At 41.8% G+C, this 19,456-nt stretch overlaps 2 protein-coding genes across 5 annotated transcripts in view; both read left to right on the top strand.

Annotated features, from left to right (window-relative positions):
* The window catches only part of ARFGEF2 (ARF guanine nucleotide exchange factor 2), a 52,492-nt gene extending 38,960 nt beyond the window's left edge, over positions 1–13,532 (top strand). For 2 of the 3 annotated variants that reach the window (XM_083745738.1, XM_083745739.1), the window contains 13 exons: positions 346–506; positions 1,277–1,407; positions 1,511–1,640; positions 2,122–2,257; positions 3,236–3,374; positions 3,457–3,511; positions 3,771–3,885; positions 4,693–4,823; positions 5,556–5,724; positions 6,718–6,856; positions 7,705–7,822; positions 9,025–11,798; positions 11,841–13,532. In XM_083745738.1, coding sequence (XP_083601864.1) covers positions 346–506; positions 1,277–1,407; positions 1,511–1,640; positions 2,122–2,257; positions 3,236–3,374; positions 3,457–3,511; positions 3,771–3,885; positions 4,693–4,823; positions 5,556–5,724; positions 6,718–6,856; positions 7,705–7,822; positions 9,025–9,201 — 1,601 coding nt within the window. In that variant the 3' untranslated portion in view covers positions 9,202–11,798; positions 11,841–13,532. The remainder of the gene's footprint in view (positions 1–345; positions 507–1,276; positions 1,408–1,510; positions 1,641–2,121; positions 2,258–3,235; positions 3,375–3,456; positions 3,512–3,770; positions 3,886–4,692; positions 4,824–5,555; positions 5,725–6,717; positions 6,857–7,704; positions 7,823–9,024; positions 11,799–11,840) is intronic. The other variant, XM_083745740.1, reaches the window with a different exon arrangement.
* Positions 13,533–16,686: 3,154 nt separating this feature from the next.
* CSE1L (chromosome segregation 1 like) overlaps positions 16,687–19,456 on the top strand; it is a 31,512-nt gene continuing 28,742 nt past the window's right edge. Inside the window, exon 1 of one of the 2 annotated variants that reach the window (XM_083745730.1) lies at positions 16,687–16,892. The gene's annotated coding sequence lies outside the window, so the exon portion shown is untranslated. Of the gene's footprint in view, positions 16,893–17,165; positions 17,438–19,456 lie in introns of those variants that run through there. The other variant, XM_083745731.1, reaches the window with a different exon arrangement.

Here is a 19,456-nt window from a genome sequence, read left to right as displayed (position 1 = left end):
GATTGGATTAGCAGTGGAAAGTTGCTGACAAAAGAAGTCCCCTGCAATTGCAATAAATTTCAACACACCTACTTACCTCGCTGGACCACCATACATAACTGCTGGACTTTGTGATGGGCTATACTCATGCAAGTTGTGCAGGCCTGGTTCAATGGGTCACCTCCTAGAATTGCAGCCATCTTGCAACCAGCATTTAATATATAGAAGGGCAAATGTTTGTGTCGCAATGTAACTCCAAGCCCTGTTGATCTGATCTGCTTATGTACTTGTATACCAACTGTATTCTAAAGCAGAGCAGAAATACAAAAGTAGTGATTTGTATTTATTTCACATTTCTCTCCACAGCCAATATTTTTCAACAGCATTTTCCTGCAGCAATAGATTCATTCCAGGATGCCGTAAAATGTTTATCAGAATTTGCCTGTAATGCTGCCTTTCCAGACACCAGTATGGAAGCAATTAGACTTATTCGTTATTGTGCAAAATACGTTTCAGAAAGACCTCAGGTACTTTCCTCCCCTCATTTGTATTTCTGTGCTTTTTCAGAGACTCAAAAACATTTTCAGTAACGGAACTCACTCCCAGGCATGTCTGCCTTCCTCATTCCCTAAAGACCATTAGGCAACAAGGCAAGGCAACCTTATTCCAGCAAGCCTTTTGGATATGCTGACTGCTTTTTTATGACCACTGTTTGCTTCTTTTTTACTGTTTTGTGCTATTGGATTTTATTGATTTTACAAACTGTTTCAATTTTGTAGTTTGTTTTCTAAAAAAAGAAACATGAAAGACCAATTTGTATCAAACGATTTTATAAATGATTTTAGTAATAACAAATATATTATGCCACAGACCTGCTTTAAATTAAGCCTGCACTGGTTATTATTGGGTAGCAGCTTCTTAAATCATACTCAGAATAACATTATGATTGACATCAGCCTATTGATTTTAACAGACCTACTCTGAGAATGATTTTGTTGGATAGCACCCATTATATTTCAGCAACTCTATCAAATCTTAGTTCCTTCCTCCTCCCACATCTCCAGTTAAATATGAATGGGGAAATCTACCATTTTTGCCTAGTGGCTTGGGCAGAAAAATGGCCCACTAGGAGGGATGTTATTTTTTGGTGAGGTTACGGAGCGATTTGCTTGTGTGTGAAACATTTTTAAAGTGTGTTTTGTCTTGCACTTTTCTTTGCATTTCTCTGTTCTTTAGCAAGACCTGACTGAGTGGCTTAAGTGTTTGTACTGAACTACCAGCTCTTGTCTATTCACAGGTTTTGAGAGAGTACACAAGTGACGACATGAATGTGGCCCCTGGGGACAGAGTTTGGGTTAGAGGCTGGTTCCCCATTTTATTTGAACTTTCTTGTATCATCAATCGGTGCAAGCTAGATGTGCGGACGAGGTAATGAAACATTATCTTCTTCTTTTTTTGGTTCTGCCCAGTTATTAATTTTTTCCCTGTTAACTTGTATTGTCTTATTACTGCTTTCCCCTCCATGTTGTAGAGGCCTAACGGTTATGTTTGAAATCATGAAGAGCTATGGCCATACCTTTGAACAACACTGGTGGCAAGATCTGTTTCGAATTGTGTTTAGGATATTTGATAACATGAAGCTTCCAGAGCAGCAGACAGAGGTATTGGAAGCCATTTTATAGAAGTAAACAATATTAAAAACAGAAATTGAAGTCAAACTTTGATCTAGTAGGATGTTATTATTCCTTTGGGGGGGGGGTGGAATTGCGTAGCCTGAGGCTTTTCAACCTGAGGTAGCATGCTACAAGGGCAAAGGTTTATGTTCCATGTTGTCCTTGCGCCTTGCCCAAGTTGAGCAAGAACGTTGGGCCACTCTGTGCTTCAGTAGGCAGTCTAGTTCTTGCTACTTACAGTATATGGTGCTTCTTGGGTTAGCATAAACAAAAAATGGCAAGTTACTATCCTTAGGAGCTTGCAGTCTCATATTTTTACAATGGGAAAGGGGCAACACATGGAGGCAGCCTTTAAATTGATAAGCTTTATTGTGCTTTTCAATATTCAATCAGAACTTTTCCCAGTTAGCAGTATTCCCCCCCCCAAAAAAAATAAAAAAAATACAAGGCCTGCTTTTTCTCTTGACAGAAATCTGAATGGATGACTACTACGTGTAATCATGCACTTTATGCAATCTGTGATGTATTCACTCAGTTCTATGACGCTTTGAATGAGATTCTTCTTGCTGACATATTTGCACAGTTACACTGGTGTGTAAAACAAGGTAGCTTATTTACATACATGTCACTTTATTCTCTGGATGGATGAATTGGTCAAATTCTCTCAATTTCTAATTTTTCAAATCTTCTAAATTCAGTTTGTCCCACTTAAGCATCAGCTTGCAGTTTTTACCTAGTAAAATTCATTTTTTTTAAAAAAAATATTTTTTATTAATTTTACATATAATCACAATACGTAACATCGTGTCCTCTTATTAAGTCTCTTGGCTCAACCGAGCCTAAACGACTTCCCTCCCTCCCTCCTAATGGTTCACAAAATTAAATTTTACTTTTTTGCAAATCATTTCCTTTCCTATTCTTATTATATCATTACTTAAGATATTAAATAACTCAACCTGAATAGGTAACTACTTCGTCCTACAAATAAAATTAATATTACAAAGTAAAATTCATTTTTATATGCTGTTTCCATTAGTTGATGCATTTTTGTTTGCACTTTTCCCTGATTTGGGGTTGGAGAACGGCATAATAGAAATTGGACAAGTGGGAATCTTGAAGGTTAGCTGCATTTCAGTTCATGTATTGGTTCAGAGAGCATGAATTGGGTAATTTGCATTAACAGACAAGCTGCATTAATTTCTTCCCACATCCCAACTTTATACTGAATGAATAACCTTGGGGCAAGGTCTTAGCTCTCTGTTTGGATAATATTCTGTTTGTGCTTTTGACAGAAATGTGTTGAGTGGGGAGGAAATATTCTGGGGAGGGGAAGATAAGAAAAGAATACAATATACATATAATGTTACATTTGCTCCATCTCATTGTCTCATTTTGCAGTGTTGCCTTGACTTACTACTTCCCAGTAAGAATAAGCGCCAAACAACTGCAAGTCCTTCTTGTTAGGTGGTTTATAAATACCATTGATCTCTGACACTGTGTGTCTATAGTCACTGTAAATGTTCTTTAATTTTGCATAAATGAGGATTGTGGGGTTTTTTAAGCTGGTTCTTCATTTTCTGCAGATAATGAACAGCTGGCTCGATCGGGTACCAACTGCCTAGAAAGCCTGGTAATATTAAATGGGCAGAAATTCAGTCATGAAGTCTGGGACCAAACCTGCAATTGTATGTTAGAGATCTTCAAAACTACAATTCCTCATGTGTGAGTATAATTCTAAGTGCAGAATATTTAAAGTGGTTTCAAATTAGGTTACGTTTCTGATCAATTTTTTTCTTCCTTGAAGCTTGCTGACATGGAGACCAGCAGGAATGGAAGATGATTCATCTGAAAAGCACTTGGTAAGTGCTCTGATTACTCATTCCTTAGCTGAAAAAAAATGTGCGCAAAATGATGTATGTGACGGCTTCATGTTTATAGACATTTAATGTGGAAACAGGAGTTATCTGCAAGAACATTCATTAGACTCATATTTATTAACAAAGAAAAATATTAGTAGCAGCAATATGTATCTTTGGGTGTGTTTTAAACTATTGTTATTAATAATAATATATATATTTTATTATTCTTTATGATTGAATTGCTCCTGTTTACTTCTAGGATATGGATCTAGATCGCCAGTCATTAAGCAGCATAGATAAAAATGCTTCAGAAAGGGGGCAGAGCCAGTTTTCAAATCCTACAGATGAAAGCTGGAAAGGTGGCCCTTATTCAAGTAAGTCTGCACTTCAATCTCCTCAACATCTATCTATCATCTATCTTTGAGGGCTATCCACTTCTCACCCAAGTCCCCTTGCAAGCCACACCACCCCATTGTGCTGAAGGGCTGTTGAGATTTTCCATTCTGCTTTCAGCACCATCTGCATTCAGGCATTATTAGTTCCTAGCCTCCACTACAGTGTTGCTGCCAACTTGTGTACAAATTTGTTTCCAGATTTGTAGCATTGTGCAAGAGCCTTGGAAATGGCAGTCCACAACCATTGACAGCCTATTGCTGGTTGTTGTTTTTTAAGAGCTTGGGTCGATGGGATTCATAGATTCTTGAAATTTTCTTAGCAGGATTCATATGCCACATAATCATCTATAACCTCTGAGAGGTTTACAGTCCCATTTTCCAGGTCAAATTATGCTGGTTGGTTAACCTCAATTTAAGGAGCATTCATGTAGCAGTGACACAAAAGTCTGCTATCTTACTTACACAGGAAAATGTATTCTGTTGTTGATGTTATTTATTGAATTTATATACTGCCCTATACCCGGAAGTCTCAGGGCAGTCCTAAAGTATTATTTTATCAATGGCATGGTGCTAGTCTAGGGATGATGGTGCTAGTCTAGGGATCTTCACTGGCACCACGGTAGCTCATGAAATCCATGGTTCCCTGTTGCTAGAGAATATATGCTTGGAAAGGAATCTTGTTGGATGATAGGGACATCATGGTACCTATATTTGGCTACACCAGTTTTTAGTGCATACAGCCGAATTACTTTGAAACTAAGACCTATCATATTGATATTCTCTTAGACCAGAAACTCTTTGCCAGCCTCCTTATTAAGTGTGTTGTGCAGCTGGAATTGATACAGACCATTGATAACATAGTATTTTACCCAGCAACGAGCAAGAAGGAAGATGCTGAGCATATGGCTGCCGCTCAGGTAGGAAACCTCACATTATTCTCCAGAGTCACATCTTGACTTTCCCATTTGTTTAACATTTATCAGCTATTATGGAAGACAGGGAGAGAACTGTGCCCTGACAGTCTTTTGCCCTGTATGCGAGGTCCCGCTATAACAGTGCCTTAAATTTAGCTGAAGAGGCTTAGCATTCTGCTCTGTCTGACAAGAGCATGAAGTGAGCAAACAAAGTGTTGCTACTGAACAATTGTAGATAGGTCAACGACATCAGTGAAAATTAAGGATACCCTTGAAACTGATACCACCCTGTTTTTCTCCAGAAGACCCAGTGTGCTGACTGTCTGGACAAATGTTGCTGTGAACCAGAGAGAAATTTAGATTACATTTCCGATAACAGAACTACATTTATTTCCTAAATTGCATCCAGAAGCAACTGGCACATATTCTACCTGTGCATCTTTGATTTTGTTGGTTTTGCCTCCCACAAACTGGGAGGCATCATCAATTAATGGTGATTCTGCATAGAATAATGGCACTTCTTTTACCAATACCAGAAACTGTGGCATGTGCCCTCTGCTCTGGCGGGGGGTGGGGTGGGGTGGGATAGCAACTGATGCATCCAGGTGCACTGGACTGATACCAAAATTGGTCTATTGCGCTTGGAAATTGTGATATACTCTGATTAAAAAAAAAAAATATGATTACACCTATTCCTTCAGTCAATGTTTCTTGTAACTTGATTTTCCATTTTAGAGGGACACACTAGAAACAGACATCCACATTGATACTGAAGACCAAGGAATGTACAAATACATGTCTTCCCAACACCTGTTCAAGTTGCTGGACTGTTTGCAGGAGTCCCATTCATTTTCAAAAGCTTTTAACTCAAATTACGAACAAAGAACTGTCCTGTGGAGAGCAGGTAAGCACCAAGTGTGTGGTGCACAAAGGGTTTAAAAATATATATATACTTAAAGCAGTGTAAGCAAAAAATTGCAGGTCTAGTACATGAATCCAGTTCAGGGAACTGGTGGCTCCCCAGATGTTGCTAGACTTCAACTCCCATCATCCATGCCATTTGGTCATGCTATCTGGAGCTTATGGTAGCTGCAGTCCAGCAATATTTAGAGGGCCACAGATTCACCATACCTGATCTAATAACATGGAATTTTATTATTTTGATTTTGAGGTTAAAAGCATAACTTGGAATATTATAATCCAATTAAGAAATGTACCTTGCTAGTGATCTTATATCAAGATGGGGAATCAACAACTTCCATCAGCCCCGAGCAGCAAACCAGTGGTAAAGGAGTGATGGAAGTTGTAGCCTAATAACTTCTGGAAGGCAACAGGTTTCCCATCCCTGCCTGAAGATCACAGTATGCAATAGCTGTTCATGTCCGTTCATCATGTAGGAGTTCCATAAATTTGATTCCAGAAGATAGGCTCAGATTCAGTGAAATGAAGCCAAAGCCTCACACCATTTCCCCCCCCTTATGGTACAGAGGGAGCGTGTCATATTTTGGGTTGTTGTAAACCTTATACCTATAGAAGGGTTAAGTACCCCTTCCCCTTTTCTGTTCTAATCATTTCCTCCTAAAATTTTATTTTTTTTCCAGTTTTAAAAGTGATTGGGTGGTAACTATGGGCATTTAAGGGTAATGTGGAGTCAGGCTCCAAGCGAGGCATTAAGAGACTTTGTTCAGGGTTTAAGTGAAGCTGCACATTTCCTTTCTCCTAATGGCTCTACCTTCAATAGTGTTTACCTGCATGTGGTTTCAAAGGCATATGTGTCTTGCCAAATGAGTGTTTGGGACCTCACAGTGTGGAAAAGCTGTATGAATGCATGTCTGTTGGAGTTGGAGCAGACATGCAGGTATAGTTATCTAGCTATATCGCTGTCCTTGATTTCTAGGGTTCAAGGGTAAATCCAAGCCTAATCTTTTAAAACAAGAAACCAGCAGTTTGGCTTGCTGTCTGAGAATCCTCTTCCGAATGTACATTGATGAAAATCGCAGAGACTCCTGGGAAGCTATACAAGAGAGACTCCTGAAGTAAGCATTATTTCTACCCTTCAAAGACGTTACTATGCTGCCCAGTCAATTGACTGCTTTTGGCTGCAGGATTCCAGTGTCTGTATGGAATGCCTCCCCCTAATCTTCCTATTAATTTCAGTCAAGGTAATAAAAAGTGATGGGTGTTCAAATCTGGGCCTTCCATTAAGACCATCCTGGAATGTGTCTGTGAAAGTAACCTGATACCTGGAGCAGGCCATTCATCCCTTCCACACCATTTGATAAAAGAGCTTTTGACTCTGGCTTCAGTGTGCTTTTTGCAAAGTGTTGCTTCTAGTTAGTTAGGTGAAATTGTTCAGAGAGTGAAAAGATGACCCTATTTATAAATGACATAGGACAGCCTGTGTGGATACCAGATAAAGAAAATCGCCCATTTGTACATTGAACTGCAATACTTCCAAGCCCACTTGCAGCTTCAGCCACGTGATTTTAAATAGAAAACACAAAGATCAAATAATGAAATAAAAAGACATTGAGAGGAATTCAGTATAGCACTGTGATAATGGTCCAAATAGTAGAAGCGTTTCTGCTTGCAGATGGAACAATTCCCCATTTCCTCTTCTGCCACTCTGTTCTAGGGGTTCTACAAGCCAGTTTTAGGGGGCAGGTCTATTTGCGGCAGCAGCATAGAAGGGAGCAGCCGCGTCTTGCATTAGTTGAATCCTGCCCACTGAATGTTTTGTCACTTTCCTCTTCCCATTTAAAGTGAAATCTATCAAGCTTCCACGTTTACTGGTAGGCTTGAGGGTAGACCGCAACACCTGTTGATTCCATTTGCTTAAGATTCCTTTTTCTATGTATTGAGTGGGTGCATAATCTTTCTCTAGTGTGTGCAGTGAGGCGTTGGCCTATTTTATCACCGTGAACTCAGAAAGCCACCGAGAGGCCTGGACCAATCTCCTGTTGTTACTTCTAACAAAAACACTAAAAGTCAGTGATGAAAAGGTAAGAAAAGATTCTCACCTTGATTTCATGCACATTATTTTCACATTTTAACATGAAACTGTATCCCTTTTCTCTCTCACACACACACATTGTATGAAAGGGCATCACAATTAAATTGTGGCTTCAGGGATGTGCCTCTGGCCCCACCCCCCAAAGTCATGTGGTGGTGGTGCTGGCCCTTCTCCAACTCAGGCATGGATATCTGTAAAATAAGAGGCAGTGTCTGTTCTGGAACTCTGCGAGTGGGGTTGCAAAATGCCTGGGGGTTGGTGGGAGCTGGAATTCAACCACATCAGGTAGGACCACAAGTTAGCCACCCATGGTTTAGATGGACTTTCTCAGTGTTATGTGCTTAGTGTGTTGCAGCCTAAAACGTGAAGATTTCTTTTAAAAACGATTACTATTGCTATATGTTGACATAGAATGGGAAAAACAGGGTTTCCCAAATTTGGGTCTCCAGCTGCTTTTGGACTACAATTCCCATTATCCCTGACCAGTGTTCTTGGTAGCTAGGGGTAATGGGAGTTGTAGTCCAAAAACAGTTAGAGACTCAAGTTTGGGAACCACCACTCACTGGCCACCTCTACAATAAATTGATCCCTGGGGGAATTTCTGGTTACTGGAGGGCCAGCCCTACCATTAGGCAGAGTGGAGATAGCCGTCCCAGGCAGCTGATTTCTAAAGCTATGAAAGGGCAGCAGAATAGGTAACTGTTTAATATATACTATTTTAACTCCCAGGGAGCAGGGGAAAGTTGCTTATGGGATAACTTGACTGGCCTTAAGTAAAGACAAACCTTAACTTGAAGGGCAGTGGCATTTTCTGCTCTGACTCAGTCAAGAAAATTGCTTGGACTGGCTGTCCTGGTTAGGTAAGAAACGGAAGAAAAAGTTCATTGGCGGCCTCAAGAGGCATGCAGTTTCCAAACCTGGATGTTGCTTACCCCATAGTCCAGGCATCCCCAAACTCAGCCCTCCAGATGTTTTGGGACTACAACTCCCATCCCTAGTTAACAGGACCAGTGGTCAGGGATGATGAGAACTGTAGTCCCAAAACATCTGGAGGGCCGAGTTTGGGGATGCCTGCCATAGTCGGACTGTGAGAACTCGGTTCCTTCTATTATTATTATTATTATTATTTTATTATTATTAAGTGCTGTTTTTTTAAAACAATCTTACTCCCCCCTTTTTTTTTCTTCCAAGTTCAAAGCACATGCTTCAACATATTACCCCTACTTGTGTGAGATAATGCAGTTTGACCTTATCCCAGAGCTCCGAGCGGTACTGCGGAAGTTTTTCCTGCGCATAGGTGTAGTATTCAAAATCTGGATTCCTGAAGGACAGTTGCGGACGACGGGGACCCCCTCGCTTGCATGGTAGCTCCATCACTGCTCTTTCCCAAAGCTTGAGTTATGCTAAGTTCAAAGAATGGATGCAGAGAGAGGGAGATTGTACTCAAAGAAGATGAAACAACCACTGGAACAGATCAAAATAATAACATTTCTAAAGGAAAACTGTCTCCTTTAAAAAAAAAAAATTCTGGCTTCCCTATAAGAGTAGCTGTTGAGCATTTTGCAATTTAATGCAGTAAATGTCAAGTCATTCTTATCACAAAGCTTGTGTCTTCAAATCTGTTGTTTGCAATGGTTCCTTCTTAATGCCTTTCAGCTAATTGCCCATAATCTGTTGGAAATGATGAATGAATGGAAAATGAGATAATACCGAATATATTCATATAGGCCTGTAATGTTAGCAAATGTATTAATAAATATTTAAGAGAGGGCTTAAATTCATCCGAAAATCATGCTGGGACATCTGGTCTCCCACACCCCCATTTGGGTGGATTCAACCTCTGTGTGAATACGGGGTGCTTTTTTGTTTTAATGATTTGGTGCTGACTATTCTGCAGAGTCATAGCAAGATGGCAGTTGGGCGGTAGTATAACCAACAACCTAGCAAGAATCCAAAGAGATATTGATCTTCATCACCCTCCCTGCCAACTTACATGTTGCAGAATGTGTGTGGTAAATCATTCCCAAAACTGCGGCATATCATGTTGGCCTGGACCTTCATTGTTTTTCATCATAAGTAAAATACCCTTGATACTAGATCTGTATCAAGAAAATAATTTGCAGTATACAGTATTGCAAAGGAAATACTACCCCCCCACCAAATGTAGCAGGAGAAAACCATTACACATGAGCCTCTTAATCCCATTACTAAATCTCTCATGCCTTGAATGCACCACGAAGCTTGATATCTTTGAAAATTCTTCTGATTCTTGACTTGTATGGAGGAAATGGCAAAATGAAACTTTCGAATTACTATTTGAATTGCACATTGAATGAATTAAAATGTATAGCAGTTGGTCAAGCCCTTCCCCTTTTGAATAATATATAGATTAACATTTTGGTAGAAGCAGTCTATCTTTAATGTGCATTAAGATATTTCTATTTTTATTGCAGAATTGTGAGTTGCGGTTGTTTTTAATGGCTTGGTTAGTACTTTATTGTCAATAGTTGTATGAGGGCGAAGAGTCTGGTTCCTATTGGGACCACTTGATTTATTAATATAAGTGCACATGTACTTGTGACGAAATCCTGTTTGTTAGGGGCAATAGGAAGCAAACTTGCAGTTTTATCAGTGCAGTTCTATTGGCTCTACTGACTTTGGGTCGGGGGGGGGGTAGAGTTGTTTATTTGTAAGACCATGTCTTAGTATTCTTGGCCTAGTAGAAGAAATAGTTTTGTAAGGTATAGCAGGCTAGAACCTGTTTAGTTGTATTTCAACTCTCCGATATGAGTGTAAGATTTGCATAAGAGGGCAGGAAGGGAATTGTTTCCGTCCAAATGTGTATATATATATATTAAAAAATGCAAGCGCAAGAGTATTATTAAGCATATTTTGTACTTACCCATATCTGCAAATAAGAATGGTAAAAGTATTAACTTAATTGGGGGTGGGGAAATGGTAGTTGGTTGGCTGCACTCCTAAGCAAGCGTTCCTGAAGTTCCATTGAAAATGATAACGCCCGAGTTGAAATGTGATTGGGGTTCAGTGTGTTTGGAACTTTTTGCTTTGTAAATTGAGTTTGGCTGTTTAGCTCAACCAAAGTTGTTGCGATTTTTGGAGAACCAGAATTGACAGCTGGATTTGTTTTATTAAATACTGGTGCTCTCTTTCTCTATCTCAAGTTAATTTTGTTTTATATTTGTGTTTGGTCATTAATATAAGTAAGAACAGTTTCTGACGTTTAATTTCTCTACCAAAGAATTTTTTTGCATAAGAGCTGCAGCATTTGTCTCATATGAAGTACGTTGACAGAAATGTGAGTAATTTATTTTAAAAGATTGTGGTGGCATTTTGCCACAGTGAAAAAAAAAATAGTCTGACTTTCTTCAAAACTGAAAGAAATTTCAACTTTTAAGTTTGCATCATAGATATGCATTTCACTGTGTACCAAGTCATTTATTGTTTATATATAAATATATAAATTTACATCCACATATTCTTTAATTGGACATATTCTTTAACTGAGCTGTTTATTTTTTCCACTGCTATGGTTCTGCTATTAATACATTGTATGAATGCAGCTTGGCCTCCACCCCGTTTTGTCAAGTGTTACCTGTTCAAAGTTGTAGCTGTTTGTCTTTTATTAAGAGAGCATGGCAACATTACAGCTGCTTCAGAATCTGAAAGAGAAGTGCAATACCCTTGGGACTGTAATTGTATCTTCCAGAACTTTGCAATGTAAAATAATATGAAGCTTTATATGTGAGATCTTAGCTTATAGATAATATTCTGATCATACAACTTAGAACCTTTTAAAGCCTTAGTGTTAAATGATTTCATTCCCTTCAGTAAGCTGTTAGCAGTCAACAGTTACATTTTCAAATTGCTGAACTTTAATTTAATGACACTTGGGGGGGGGCGGAGGCGGGGATCTAGATTACCATATGATCTCTCTGTGTGTGTGTGTGTGTGTGTGTGTGTGTGTGTGTGTGTGTGTAGAGAGAGAGAGGGAGAGAGAGAGACTCCATAATAGCCTTACTCCAGATGTTCCTGAAAGTGTGTGTGTAGTAGATCTGTGGAGATTGATATCGTACATGTAATGTCTGGGTGTGTTCTTGCAGTGGCTATGGGCTTCAGTGTACCTTTCCATTTTGTCAGCACCAAACTCCACAGACAATCGTAACAGTGATAGGAATTCTCTCCGGCTGCTTTCACAGCAATTCATTTGAGTGCAGATCATGGAGCAGATTCTGCAGACTAAACACAGTACCTCCTATAGACTTCCTTCGATCCACATGAAATTTGATTCAGCTGGTACAGGTCAGCAGCAGAATTCTGTGTCTTGGATCCAATGTAAGATTAGAGGTTTGTGTAAGGTCCTATGTACATATTTCTGCCCATCCGTTAACCATAACTTAAGAGATCAGGAGCGACCCATGGACACATGCAGAACACAGGCTCCTTCCTCCCATTTCTAGTATGAATTCCTACCCTCTGTCCTTATCAGCATTAACTTTGGTTTAGCTTTACCACTCTACTGTCTGCACTCATGGTTAACAGTCATCAGGTTTCCTCTTAAACCAGAGGTTGCAGACCTGCTTCTCAAACAGTTTCAAAATGTAAACTCTGGTTAGCATTAACCCTGGTTATTGCTGATGCAGACACATTGTTAAACTATGAATTGGGAAATGGGGCAGCAGGAATAGGAACTTGAGAAGGGAGATAAGAACACACAAAGCCTGCTCATATTCTCTTTAAACTGTGGCTGTCCAGCATTGTATCTACAGTAGCCCACAGAGCACTCTTACAATTGGAGACATTTAAACTGATGAAAGTAAGTTATGCCACAGTAAAATGTGTAGAATACAGTCTGACAAGATGTACAAATCTACATGTAGTCAATATTTGGAAGAGGCACTCTACAGTAAGCAGGTGAGGAAAAACGGTTAACATAGACAGATATCCTGAAGGGTTTGAGGGTTGTCTTATGGAGCTTTATTATTATTTTTGCACCCTTTTCTGAAAGTTAAGTTTATTTAAATTCTAAACCAGAGATAGAACAAAAGTCCAGTACAGCTCTTGTATGTTAAAGGTCTGTAGTATAAATTCAAAGCGAGGCTCAAATGTCTTAAGCCTGCATATTTGCACACAAGCTGGTTTATTTTTTGAGCAAAGTTGATGGAATAAAGTTTGCTTAAATCTTTGTGTGTTGCATTTTATAAGGATAGTTTGCTTACCACTAGCACAATCGTGTTTGAAGATAACTTAAGCCAGTGTAAAATGGCCAGTGAAATTTGCCCCCAAATTTTATTTTAACATTTAATCAGATGATATGATCCTTGGCTTGAAACAATTTGTGAGAGGTGCAGTTCCTAAATGTCTTGACATTTTGTCCAGAATATCTCTTTGCAACTTTAAATAAAATATACTTTGTGCAAAATGTTTTACCTATATAAATGCCTAAAATTAGTTACAAGCTACTTTTTTTCTTAAGAGATCTTCTATTATGAAGTGCATTTAATATCATTAAGTTAATGAAAAGCATTCCTTGCCCGATGGATGTATACATTTTTGAGAGAATAGCAGAATAATTATATAATTATGAAAAGCTATGTAAAGTTTTTTACATAAAAATATTATGTATAATACTGTTGTATTCCATGCTTTAATCAGGTGGTAAATAAAAGTTTAAAAACGAACTTTCTTTTTCAAATGTAATGATTTAAAGCTTTCATCAACTATTTGTATCCAGTTGGATGGGGTGATACTATAGAGGAAAACACAGGTATAACATGCCTGATAAAGTCTGGTCCACTTCCCCTTGTAAAATTTTGAGTGAATGAGACCCACTCATTCCACAATAAACATCTTGTCTGGAACCAGCCAAAGTGTGTTCCAATACCGGCAGATAGATGGAACAGCTTGTTATGCGTCGCCCAATCCAGCCAAGAATGATACGTTCATAGCAATGATTTCCATTCAAGGAAATCTTCCCTATGTGTGGTGCCAGTGGTTGCAACACAAGGATCTACTTATCCAGCACTTTGCAGTGTGTCAGACTCCCCTAATGTCTGATAGTTGACAGTGGTGGCTGGGGCTGGTGGGAGTTCAACAACATCTGAAAGACACCACATTGGTTGCACCTGCTGTAAAGGGAAACCCCTGGTATAAACATGTACAATTACATTTACATAATTTTATTGTCAACTGTTTTGCCCATGGACAAAAGTGCACCAGTTCTACCATCATTTTCCTTTTCAAGAGAAAAAGTAGCTGTGATTTTCAGAACCATCCAGTCCCCTGCTGCTGCTCTTCCAAGGAAGATTGGTGTGTGTGTGTGTATATATATATAAAATAAAAACCAGGGCCAGCGGTTGCATGCAACTTCATGTTCATCTGCCCTTTTTGTATGTATAAAATTTGTAGCAACATGCAGCAGGTAGCCGGAAGTTAAATATTTCAGTCCTGTTTTCAAAGTGTCTGCTGACTACAGCACTGCAAAGTGAGCATGTGATGCCTGCAGCATTGTTGAAGTTAAGCTGCTGTGTGTGCACATGAGCAGTATCTTAGCAGAACCCTGTTTGCCCCATCCATATAAAGCACTCGGAGCTTTCCAAGAGAATGGAATATAAGCATAGTGAATATTTTGCTTTGCTAGTACCCAGTAGCCACCCAGGGCCAGCATATGGTGTACAATTGTCCTAGTTCTGAAAGCTTTATTGCAGCTTTCTGAAAGCTTCATTGTAAAGAAAAGCCCATCCTGGTCTGGTGTTTTCCTGCAGGTGTAGCTGCTAATAATGATGATAATGCCTGAGTGGTGGATTTAGTCTGCTTTATTAGTAATTCTGTGGTGCTTTCCCGATACTACCACGTTACTGCTGTCCAGAGGGGCTCCAGGGCAACTAAACTGGGACCAAAAAAATAAATAAACCAACATATTTGCAGTATGAAGTTACATCATTTCAGCAGGAAATTGCAGGATATGCAGGGACTAGAAACGAAGTAGTATGACTACCCCAAAACTTCTGGTGGCACAAGTAGTATTGAAAGTGGGATTGCATATAACTGCCGCAATAGCATCATGAGCAGAAATTATGTGCATTGAAAAGATTGAATGGAGGGGTCCCTATGGAAAGGGTGGAAGGTGCTATACCAGTTACGCTCAGCAGCTGGCAGCAGTGATACACAGACACCAAAGCATTTAGAGCACAGATGGAAACACGAGCTAGATGTCATGGTTAATCGCATGCATTCCCACAACAGCCTCCCACTTACCTCCTTTCCTCATCCACATTCAAAAGCTCCTATTATGTGTGTGTGTGAAGCAGAGTTGCCAACTTTGTTCTGGCAACATACAGGGCGGGGCAGTTAAGGGCATTTTTAAAAATAATCTGGTGCTGAAGTGACTTCAAAGCAATACATTACCATTTATTGCAGCCTAACAGGATAGCCACTATGGAATCTGTCACGCACATACCCCACCCCACCCCCACCCCCACATACATGAACTTGTAAATCTGTCTGTGCTTGGCTACCCAGAGCTTAAATACATGATCTTTTTCACACATCCCTTCAAACATGCAGTTAGAGATGATCCCTAACCTGGCAGAGAGAAGACCTGAAATATAGGACCAAACTATCAATACAGGACGTCGCATTTTATACTGAAATGCGAGACAATCCTGTATTATATAGGACAGGTTGCAACCCTGGCCGAAGGTACACAACAACAACAGTTGATTTGTACCCCGACCACCTGACTGGGTTTTATATACAAGAACATTAAAACGCTTCCCTATTCATGCAGTGAGAGATTTTACTTTCTTGGGCTCCATGATCACTGCAGATGGTAACAGCAGTCACAAAATTAAAAGACGCCTGCTTCTTGGGAGAAAAGCAATGACAAACCTAGACAGCATCTTAAAAAGCAGAGACATCACCTTGTCAACAAAGGTCCGTATAGTTAAAGCTATGGTTTTCCCAGTAGTGATGTATGGAAGTGAGAGCTGGACCATAAAGAAGGCTGATCGCTGAAGAATTGATGCTTTTGAATTATGGTCTGGAGAAGACTCTTGAGAGTCCCATGGACTGCAAGAAGATCAAACCTATCCATTCTTAAGGAAATCAGCCCTACGTGCTCACTGGAAGCTGAGGCGCCAATACTTTGGCCACCTCATGAGAAGAGAAGACTCCCTGGAAAAGACCCTGATGTTGGGAAAGATGGAGGGCACAAGAAGAAGGGGACGGCAGAGGACGAGATGGTTGGACAGTGTTCTCGAAGCTACCAGCATGAGTTTGACCAAACTGTGGGAGGCAGTGGAAGACAGGAGTGCCTGCTGTGCTCTGGTCCATCGGGTCACGAAGAGTTGGACATGACTAAACGACTAAACAACAACACACGTGCAAAGGATTACAGTCTTAGGATGTGTTCTCGAAGCTACGAACACGATTTGACCAAACCGCGGGAGGCAGTGGAAGACGGGAGTGCCTGGCGTGCTCTGGTCCATGGGGTCACGAAGAGTCAGACACGACTAAACAAATAAACAACAACATTCATGTACAGAGCAGGGGCAGAAGTTCAAAATGTGATGACGACATTATCATAAACCTTTACAAGGTGTCCCCGCACGTCCCGCTCCGCCTTCCACCCACCCCTGGGTTAGCCTGGGTGGACCGATGCGCAGCAGCAGAACGAAGCCAAAGGACAGCAGCGGCGCCGTCATCCAGCTTCCGGGCGCGCCGCCGCCCTTCGGCTCTCAGCCTCCCGGGTCAGGCTTGAGCCAAGCCGCGGTGCCTTGTGGGAAACCGCTGAGCAGGGCGAAGCCCATTGGCCCGCCCGGACTGGGCAGGCTCGCGCTCGGAATTGGCTGGGGCCTTTCGAGAAGGCGGCCGCTGATTGGTGCCCGGCGGGGAGGGGGGGAGAAGAGGCCGCTCGGCGCCCTGCGTAATTCGGTCACTACGTCGCCGCCGCGCCCTCTCGTCGAGGTTTGAATGTGAAGCGGAGGAGTTGCTGTCGCTGCCGTCGCTGCCAGTCGTGCTCTGTCAAGGGGTCCCGTCAGGTGAGGCCGGGTGCCTGAGCGGCGGGGGTCCGGAGCCCTGAGTCGGGCAGGGGGGAGACGGCGGAGCCCCGAAGGGAGGCGGCCGCGGTCCGCCTTCCCCGGCCCTCGGGTGGCTCTCGGCTTGTGGGCCCAGCCGAGGGAGGGGGCGCACCTGAGCATGCTGCGTCTGCCTCGGCCCGCCCCCTCGGGGCTGCGCGCGCCCCCCGTTGGTACTTGAGCCTAGCCCGTGACGAAAGCGCCCTGTTGATTGGCCACCGCAGCTGCCACTCCGGCGGGCGAAATAACGAGGTGGTGTGATCCGAATATACTTTCAATCACTGTCTCTCCGTTGCGGTTTCCCCCTTCGTGGTATTAAGGCCAAGCCTCTCTCCTCGCGGACTCAGCCCGGAGGCCACGGGACTGCCACATGCTGCGGAGGGAGCGGGATTTGTAGCTCCTGGTTCCCTGGGTATAATGAGCGGGTGCCAACCAAGGCTTAGGCTGCAATCCTGTGCGTACTTTTCCTGGGCATGAGCCCCACTGAATAGAGCTGGGCTGACTTCAGAGTATGCATGCATGTCAGTGACTACGCTGCTGGTAACTCTAGAAAGATGTGATGGGTCTCAGGCTTATGCGGAAATGGGGTGTTTCCTAACCTGACTTGGAAAAGACTTGCGGGTGTTCAGTGGCGAAGGAAAGCCACTCTGCACGTGTTCAGAGGTGATTCTTAGGTGCTTGCATGGAATGTTACATTTCAAAGGATTTCCATAAACGTTTGTGGTAATTTTGCATGGCATTTTATTTCCACATTGCAAATTAGGAGTTGAAAAAGAATAATGGCCACTTCCTGAACTCACAGCACAGGCTGTTTGTAAAGGTTACTTTTGCATTAAGTGAGGAAGCAGTCAAGGTAATAGACATACCAGTAAATGGTATGAAATAGAATACGTTTACATCTCCCAGTACAGTGGTACCTCGAGTTACATACGCTTCAGGTTACAGACTCCGCTAACCCAGAAATAGTGCTTCAGGTTAAGAACTTTGCTTCAGGATGAGAACAGAAATCGCACAGTGGCGGCGCGGCAGCAGCGGGAGGCCCCATTAGCTAAAGTGGTGCTTCAGGTTAAGAACAGTTTCAGGTTAAGTACGGACCTCCGGAATGAATTAAGTACTTAACCCGACGTACCACTGTATTATTTAGGAGATGTGCAGTAGCATTTTGTAGCAGTGAAACTGGGTTAACAGCGGCTGGATCCACCTCATACAACAGTGGTTTCTTAAGCAGTGGGTGGACCTTCTCCAGGAAAATGTTTGTAATGGTAGCTAGAAGTTTTCATCTGTCGTGATGGGTCTGGGGTGAAAACACACATCATGGCCTTCACAGTATCAAACAACCTGTGTGGAAACTAGGTCAGACGTGAGCCATGCAACTGCAACAAGTGGATGCTTTTGACACTTCTTCTATAGCAGTGTTTCCCAACCTTGGGTCTCCAGCTGTTTTTGGACTACAACTCACATCATCCCTAGCTAGCAAGACCAATGGTCAGGGATGATGGGAACTGTAGTCCAAAAACAGCTGGAGACCCAAGGTTGGGAAACACTGCTCTATAGGGAAGGTAAACGGCATTTCCATGTGCTGCTCTGGTTCACCAGAAGCGGCTTAGTCATGCTGGCCACATGACCCGGAAGCTGTACGCCGGCTCCCTCGGCCAATAAAGCAAGATGAGCGCCACAACCCCAGAGTCGGTCACTACTGGACCTAATGGTCAGGGGTCCCTTTACCTTTACTTACTATAGGCAGTATCTAATTATGCCCCAGTTGGACAGTACCTTAGTAGCTTTTTCAGCAAAAACTGTTAGAGTGAGTGGAGTCCCTGCACCATATGTGTGCCCCTGCACTAGTGTTCAAGCTTGTCAGGAAACCAAGAAGCGTGATGTACGGTCACTGGAGGGTCACCCTTGGTTGCCTGATTAACCGCCTCATGCCTCTAACAGGCCATGTATTGAGTTAGCCATGTTCATCATTTCTTGCATTATCCATCAGATCCATACATTCACACATAATGTGCCCTCCTCTTTGCTCAACTGTTTATTATTGGTCCCATGGCTCTCAGTAGATCAGTGATCAGCTTAGAATTCAGGAGGAAAGTTCAATGTTCCAACTGGGGCTGTCAGTTCCAGAGTTTCAGAAGAGTAATGAGAGTATAGTGACCTTTCTGTTGCCCAGTTGCGCAGGAGAGGAAATTCTTGTTTCTAGAAGCTTCTCAGTATTATAATCAGTTGTCAATAATTGTCTGTGTGTACATGTATGTGAATGATCACTTTGGTTCCTGATTTTGTATGTTGTATGTATGTTGTATGTAGCTTATCTAAAACTAAAGAAGAGGAGTTTCGATTTGATACCCCGCTTTATCATTACCCTAAGTCTCAAAGCGGCTAACATTCTCCTTTCCCTTCCTCCCCCACAACAAACACTTTGTGAGGTAAGTGGGGTTGAGAGACTTCAAAGAAATGTGACTAGCCCAATGTCACCCAGCAGCTGCATGTGGAGGAGCGGGGAAGTGAACCCGGTTCACCAGATTACA

This window comes from Podarcis gaigeae, assembly GCF_964106915.1.
Source record: "Podarcis gaigeae genome assembly, chromosome: 6".
Lineage (NCBI taxonomy): Eukaryota > Metazoa > Chordata > Lepidosauria > Squamata > Lacertidae > Podarcis > Podarcis gaigeae.
Note: the sequence above shows the minus strand (reverse complement) of the source record. Positions and strands in the feature narration are given on the sequence as shown.